Source organism: Myotis brandtii, unplaced genomic scaffold, assembly GCF_000412655.1.
Source record: "Myotis brandtii unplaced genomic scaffold, ASM41265v1 scaffold29, whole genome shotgun sequence".
NCBI classification, from domain to species: Eukaryota; Metazoa; Chordata; class Mammalia; order Chiroptera; family Vespertilionidae; genus Myotis; species Myotis brandtii.
Genome location: NW_005361075.1, coordinates 2176400 through 2184646, shown reverse-complemented (window position 1 = coordinate 2184646; position 8247 = coordinate 2176400). Strand labels below are relative to the sequence as shown.

At 47.3% G+C, this 8247-nt stretch overlaps 1 protein-coding gene across 1 annotated transcript in view; it reads left to right on the top strand.

Annotated features, from left to right (window-relative positions):
- Positions 1 to 5494: 5494 nt before the first annotated feature.
- KRT7 (keratin 7, type II) overlaps positions 5495 to 8247 on the top strand; it is a 17535-nt gene continuing 14782 nt past the window's right edge. Inside the window, exon 1 of the mRNA XM_014542019.1 lies at positions 5495 to 5532. Coding sequence (XP_014397505.1) covers positions 5495 to 5532 — 38 coding nt within the window. The remainder of the gene's footprint in view (positions 5533 to 8247) is intronic.

Here is an 8247-nt window from a genome sequence, read left to right as displayed (position 1 = left end):
TATCTTCTTCAATACTTAAAAGAACCCATGGGATTGACACTATTAATTCCCCGTTTTACAGAAGGAGAAACTGAGTCCCACAGAGGTTAGCTACAAGATTGTGCGGTGGGGAAGCGGCAGTCTAAGTAGAATCAGAGTCCACACCTTCATCCGGGTGCTGCAGGATGTCCCGGGGATGGCTGATCTGTTAGGGAGAGTTACTATCATGCATGCAGGGTGTAGGGACAGGTCAGAACCACCCCACAACATGTCTTTATCTATGAGAAATAGCCATTCTAATGGAGTCTGTAGAACCTTCTCTGGCCAACTAGCCTTCTTGCCCACCTTTGAATATCCTTGTCCATGCTTGGTTCCTTCTTGCCATCAACGTAGAGGCCTTTCTCCTCTGCAACAAGCTGGCCTCACCTGGACTCTTAAATTTACCCATAAGTTAGCTCCCCCCTCATATTTAACATCTCTCCCTATGGCCCCTTTTCCACGGCCAAGCCGCATGCTCAAATCTATTGATGCTACTGTATGTAGAGCTCGGGAAGTATGTCTCAGCGCTGCGGCTGATGCAATGGTGTGAGCACACTCCACCATGACATGCTTCCTCGGCACACCAGGAAGTAGCAACGCCCGCCTGAATGAACTCCTAGAGCCACGTGCACAGTACCCCAGCCTTTCAGCCTGTAGCAACGTGCCTCCCTCTGATTGGTCCCCTCATGCTATATATACCCCTGTAGTTCCTCAATGAAACGGATCTGTGTCTTTGAACCTGGTCTCCAGAGTCGTGCATGCAGACGCCCTAGCGCGTTGGGGCTCCGTCGTCCTCACCCCTGAGGGACCCCCCGCTTCATGCTACAATAACTTTTTCCTTTAGCTTGCTTTCCATTCAAGTTAACTTCTCATCTCATTTTCCTTTACTGTCAAACTTCATGAGAAATTGTAGTTGGCACTCTGTGTTTCCATGTCCTCACCCCATTCAAACCTCAGCCTGCTGATGACTGGCTTTTACCCCCACAGCTCCAATGAAAGTGCATGCAGACAAATGAGAAGGCGGCCAGAGGGAGGGGAGCAAGACAGGGTGACAGAGGACTAGAAAGTGGTGACCAATGAGCGGAATGGAATGCTGCACCTGAGGAGTCCAGAGAGGCTGGTGTCCAGGACACAGGTGGAGAGAGCCAATCCTCAGAGCCCCGAGGGAGGGAGAAGGAAAGGGTGGGAGGTAAGGTTGGGTGGGGTAAGGAAAGTAAGGGAGTTTTTGCCAGGTGGCCTTGATTTTCTCAGTGAGAAAGAATGCGCTGATACTTTAATTTTTTTTAGTTTATTTATTTTTTGCTCTGATAATTTTTGAGAGTGCAGGTGCAGGGTATAGGGTGGCATAGAGAGTAGAGAGGCTTTACAGTAGCAGCCAGGACAGCTGGGAGAGGTTGCTGAGCAAAGGCAGAGGGAAGTGCCCAGTAGCAAAGAGGGTGCAGTAGAGCTTGAGGATCTGATTTGGTGGTGGCACCAGATCTACAGGAGACGGTTTTCTTTGCCCATGCTCTGCAGGTTAGAGTTCGCAGAGAAATTCAGTGTTTAGGCTGAATAGGCCTGGGGGTTTCTCCTCTTGGAGGAGACTGAAGGCTTCGGGGTCAGAGAGGGAGGGCCCAAGCTGGGAAGAAAGTCTTTGGGTGCTGAAGGAAGGTGGTAGGCGGGGAGAAATGTCACAGTCGGGATAAGGACTGAGGCTGCTGTGTGGCTGAGGAACACGTTTGCTGAGACTGAGAGCTACGAACAGCCCTGTGTGTGAAAGACTTCAGAGTAAAGCAGTGTAGGGTCTAGAGCAGTGGTTCTCAACCTTCCTAATGCCGCGACCCTTTAATACAGTTCCTCATGTTGTGGTGACCCCCAATTTCATTGTTACAAATTGAACATAATTACAGCATAGTGATTAATCACAAAACAATATGTAATTATATATGTGTTTTCCGATGGTCTTAGGCGACCCCTGTGAAAGGGTCGTTCGACCCCCAAAGGGGTCTCGACCCACAGGTTGAGAACCGCTGGTCTAAAGTGTGGCAATGGGCAGAGACAAGAGAAAAGGATGGAAGTGAAAGTCAGTGGAACTGCAGAGCTAAGGAACGATCAGGCTAAGATGCTGGGAGGTCATCCACATGGAGGATGAGGGTGTCGGTTGGGGAGGAGCAGCAGGAACCAGGTGCCAGCATCCCTGCTGAGGGTGAGGGAGTGGCAGGAGGGCAGGAGGTCAGGAGGTCAGGAGGTCAGGAGGTCAGGAAGTGACTGTGAGCTCAGCAGGGACCAGCTTCAGAAGAGGAGGTAGACGTGGGATAAGTGGATGGCATGAACTTTGTAGGACTTTAAAAAAATTACAGTGACTTATGCAATCAATACATAAAGGTAAAAACACTATCACTATGTAAGGGATTTTATTCTTTTCAATGAATAGCATTCCTCTGAATGTATGCAGCTCAATAGATTTAATCACTTCCCATAGAAGGGCAATTATGTTGTTTCTGTTTCTCACTGATACAAAATAATGGCAGCAGAGACCACATGTATGTGTGCACTTTTGATGAGAACATCTATAGGATAAGTCCCTGGCAGTGGAAATGTGGAAGGCCCCCTGCCAGGGAAGGCGCTGGCTTTCTTTTAAATTCATGTCAACTGAACCTATGATGAAGACAGAGCCTTATCTTGGGGGCATATCTAACCAAGAGGTGGGAATGCCTCAGTTGACCTTCAAAGCCAGGTGCTGGGAAATGGGTTCTTGTCTAATTCTAGTCAAGCACCAGGAAGGAATGCGATTCGGACCCACCCGGAGGTGACTATTTACCAGGAAGCCACAAGAACGCACACATTCCCCCTTCTATTTACCCTTAGTAAAACTTCCCGGTACTTGGCTATAAATAAAAGTTGCTGCGATGGCTCTGGGCCCCGTTCATCTATCAGAGAGCAGACGCCACACCGGGTCCCAGCTTCCCTCTATTTCTGTCTCAGAGAGTTAGAAACATCGATGAGAGAGAAACATCGATCAGCTGCCTCCTGCACACCTCCCACTGGGGATGTGCCCGCAACCAAGGTACATACCCTTGACAGGAATCGAACCTGGGGCCCTTCAGTCCCCAGGCTGACGCTCTATCCAATGAGCCAAACCGACTAGGACCTCAGTCTTGTTTTATTCATTTTTCCTTAAAATCTTGTCGCGTTCTATTCAAGATTTCATCAACCCCTGCGTTCTCTCTCTCTGTGCTGGTCGCAAGAAGAGAGAACGCCATTCCTCCCATATCTGACGCCACGAACAGGGATCCCCGTAGGAAATACTTGGTTAAGGAAAAGTGTATTCGCCCTGGCTGGTGTGGCTCAGTTGGTTGGAGTGTCATCTGAACACTAAAAGGTGGTGGTGGGTTTGATCCCCAGTCAAGGGTGCATGTTTCTCTTTCTCTCCTGTCCTCTCTCTAAACAAAACAAAACAAAACAAAAAAACCACACAAGTGTATCCATTTTGTTTAGATAAGAACAAATGTCATCAATTTTGACAGAGGATGAGCCAATCGATGACCCCATGAACAAAGGACAAAACTCTGTCACCCACATTCTAACCTCTGTGGGACTCAGTTTCTTCTTCTGTAAAATGGGGAATAAATAGTGTCTATCCCATGGGTTCTATGCCATAGAGTTAGTGTGAGAATTAAATGGGTGAAGAGATGCAAAGTGCTTAAAACACTGCCAAACACATGTAAAGTAAGCACTATGTAACCAGTAGCTCATATTCTTTTTTTAAAATTTAAATCTTATTTTCAACTACAGTTTACATTCAACATTACTTTATATTAGTTTCAAGTGTGTATCATAGTGGTTAGACAATCATATACTTTACAAAGTGTTACCCCAATATTTCCAGTATCCAGTTGGCACCATACATAGTTATTACAATACTAGAGACCCAGTGCACAAATTCGTGCATGGGTGGGGTCTAGCCAGCCTGGCCCCTATCGGCGGATCGGGTCTGGGCTTGTTGGGAGGAGGAGATGGCGGGAGGTTGGCTGGCTGGCCCGGGGGGAGGGGCCGCGGGTGTTTGCGGTGAGGGGAGCCAATCAGGGGCAAGACCAGCTGGGGAAAGGCCGTGGTGGGATTTCCCCCCCCCCCCCCCCCCCCCCATTGGGCAGTTTTGCTGGCTGCAGTGGGCATCATAGCAACAGTCATTCCGGTCATTCTGGCATTCTGGTCGCTGGCTTTTTATATATACTAGTATAGATTGTTGACTATATTTCCTATGCTGTACTTTACATTCCTGTAACTATTTTGTAACTACCAATTTGTACTTCTTAATTACTTCACCTTTTTCACCCAGTCCCCCAAGCTCCCTCCCCTCTGGCAACTAGTCTGTTCTTTCTATCTATGAGTCTGTTTCTATTTTGTTCATTTGTTAATTTTGCTATTTAGATTACAGGTGTAACTGGAATCATATGATATTTGTCTTTCTTTGACTGACTTATTTCACTTAGTAGCCAGGTCTACCCATGCTGTCACAAATGGTCAGATTCATTCTTTTTTTGTGGCTGAGTAATATTCCTTTGTATATATCTATCACAATTGTTTTATCCTCTAGTCTATTGATGGGCACTTGAGTTGCTTCCATATCTTGACAATAGTTCATATTCTTCATGCCTGTTGCTCACTTTTCTGTTGCAGTTGTTTGTCTTTTTCTTTTTTAAATTTATTTATTTTATTTTTTTACAATATACAAAATAAATTTATTACCAGATTGTAGATCAAAATAATTAGCCATTTATATGCACTAAACATTAACATTTCAAGAAAAAAGATTTTAAATATAATAATACTAGTGGCCCAGTGCACGAAGTCACGTGAATAGGCTGTCTGCCACTTCTGCAGGAGCTGGCGGGAGCAGCAGCGGGCCTGAGGGAGCCGGTGGGAGTGCTGCTTCCATTGGAGGCTGGAGGGAGCCGTCACTGCCGCCCGCAGGAGCCGGGGGGTGGGGGGAGGGACCGAGAGGCGCTCCATGCATTTCCTGGTGATCGGTCACACATATAGCCCCGCCCACCTGCACATGCCTTGCTGTGCACACAGCCTCCTGCTAATTGGTCATTACACATGAGGGCGTGACAATCATTTGCATATTAGCCTTTTATTATATAGGATTGTCTTTTTCTTATGGATTCATCTATTTAGGAAAGTAGCTTGTTGGCTGACATATATGTTGCTTCCTTGTTTTTCATTATTTGACTTTTTTAAAAAAAGTATTGCATTCCATGAAGAAATGTTGAATGACTCTTGTCAAACAAGCTCAAAAGAGTCACAGACTTTGGCTAGAAATAAATGACAAAGATTTATTCCAGGGTCTTAAGGTTTGAAAATTGTAAACACAATTAGGCAATTCCCAAAATTTTCCAAAGGAGAAAGATAAATGTGAGAGTTTGTATAATAAATAGCACATATTTGAAAAAAAAAGTCAATCCTGCATCATGAGCCTATGGATTGGCTAAGGATGGCCATCTTCCAGATGTCCGGTGGTCTGCATAATGGGTGCCAGGTGGTCTGGATAATGAAATATTCTTTCTTTAACATGACACGTGGTTATCTATATTAGATGTATGTATCTACAGCACACGGACATTCTTGAGGTTCTTCAGAGGTTTATCTATAAAATTTAGGTATATCCAGGCACTGGCACACCACTGAAAAGTCAAAAGTTTAAGTTTCACGCTAGTTAAAGCAAGATTAGAATAATTTCTTCATGCCTCAACCTATTTGATTTTAATAATTTAGCAGCTTGACCATAGCAACTCCATTTTATTTCTTCCTTCTTCTCCTCCCCAGGTTTTTGTTATGATTACAAGTATTTGAATTCCAAGATAATAAAAACAAATCATGCCTTTTTTTTCTTTAGAAACCAGAGGCTGTGTATTAGGGGATGGACAATGAGCAATAGTTCTGAACGTGCAGGAGGGAGCCAAAAAGAATGTCTTCCCTCCTCTCCAGAGAACAGCAGCCAGTTCCACCTGTGAGGACTGTGGGACCCCAGGTCCAGGCAGGTTTAGAGAAGCCAAGCAGGGCTGAGGACCTGGGGGTTGCTTGTTTGTTCATAGCTGGGTCCAGGGGGTTCTGGGAAAGCCAGCTGGGGAGGAAGTGAGTGTGTGCTTGGTGTGTGTGAGTGACAGAACATTACAGAGGTGGGAGTGAGTCTTTGGGGAAGGCCAAAGGCTTTGTGGGATTAACTGGGCTCTGGATTCTGCCAGGAATCTCCAAGCTGGTCTCTGTGAGGCCGGAGGGAGCCTGAGTCTAGATGAACCATTGGGCTGTGCACTCTTGCGGAGCACGAATCTGTCCTCGGTCTCTGAGTTAATAGCTGCTTGTGAAGCCCTCCAGAGGGTGTTTATGTGTGCAGCCTGGCACTGTGTGGGCTCACGATGCTGGCCTGTGAGCATACAGACAGGAGGAGGAAGGCAAAGCCTGGAGCACCAGGAATGCTTCAGGGAGGGGATGGAGGGCGGACACGGGGCAGGCCCTGGAATGGGGAAGTGCTGCTCTAGGGGAGGCTGAGCCTGGGCCAGGAAAGGGCTTGGTCTGAGGTGAAAACCTGGCCAGCTCATTGGGAGGGCCTAGAGGTGGGCTAAAGGTGACAGCAGGCTCTCGGTGGTCTTTTCCAAAGAAAATTGGACTCTGTGATGGGCCTAGAAGCCGCCAGCTTTTTTAAAACTTCACCCAAGGAGAGAAAGAAAGAAAGAAAGAAAGAAAGAAAGAAAGGAAGAAAGAAAGAAAGAGAAAGAAAGGAAGAAAGAAAGAAAGAGAAAGAAAGGAAGAAAGAAAGAAAGAGAAAGAAAGGAAGAAAGAAAGAAAGAGAAAGAAAGGAAGAAAGAAAGAAAGAGAAAGAAAGGAAGAAAGAAAGAAAGAGAAAGAAAGGAAGAAAGAAAGAAAGAGAAAGAAAGGAAGAAAGAAAGAAAGAGAAAGAAAGGAAGAAAGAAAGAAAGAAAGAAAGAAAGAAAGAAAGAAAGCAAGCAAGCTGGGTCTGGAGAAAAGGGCAGTGGAGAGGTGTGGCCTGTGTGGCAGGAGGCTACTGGGAAGGGAGGCGGGTGCTTAGCTGTCTCTGTGTCCCTTGTTCCCTGTTCTAACCCAATGTTCGAAACTCCTGGGAACCTTTAAACTAGTGGTTCTCAACCTTCCTAATGCCGCGACCCTTGAATACAGTTCCTCATGTTGTGGTGACCCCCAATTTCATTGTTACAAATTGAACATAATTAAAGCATAGTGATTAATCACAAAAACAATATGTAATTATATATGTGTTTTCCGATGGTCTCAGGCGACCCCTGTGAAAGGGTTGTTCGACCCCCAAAGGGGTCTCGACCCACAGGTTGAGAACCGCTGCTTTAAACAGAAAGATGGCAGGGTAGGGGGATGGGGAGGAGTCTGAGTGCAGATGCAAGCACACCCACAGACATAGATACAAAAGTGCTGCCCCAGACACTCCTTCACCCTGGACCTAGACTCCCACGTGTATAAGAATGTCAGACATGCACAAAGCATATGTCTAGAGTGTGCATGCAGAGAAGCCCCATGGAAGTGAACAGACATCCACAAAGTGTCCCAAATACACACAGGCAGTCCCCTTCCTCATCAGAGACAAATAAGTGGACAGGACTGTGATTTAGGGGTGGGGGTGGGGGAACTCAGGCCCAGGGTAACCATTCCCCCCACCCCCCACCCCCACCCCTCTGGGCCTCACATGCCTACTGGAGTGAGGAGGAGAGGGGGGAGAAGGACGGTCATGCCCACTTAGCCTAGTTTCTCCACGGAAATGAGGTGTAGTGGCATGTGGCCAAGGAAACCAGCTAGGCCAGGCCCACCCTGGGGTCAGATACCTCAAGAACGGAGCTGATCTGTCACGGAGGAGCAGCGCCTGGAGGGGGCTGTTAGGGAGTGCTTTTCTGGTTTTCAGCAGTATTGGGGGGGCGAGTGCGCTGGGTGGAGGCTGACTCCTGGACTAGAGCTTTTCTGTCCACCTCTTCCGCCAATCTTTTACCGCTTGATGGCCCTGCTCTGGCCCCCGGAGCGGATTTCTTCACTCACTCCTTTAGCTCCTACAAGAAGCCTTCCCTGGCTGGGTCCGGCTCGGAACGCTGTTTCCCACGGCTCTCTCTCGGGGACTACCGCCCTCCTCACTCCAGACGGTTCTGGTTCGGACTGAAAGCCTGGCCTCTGCCGGGTGGGCGGCGCGGAGGGCGAGGGCGGAAGCGCGGC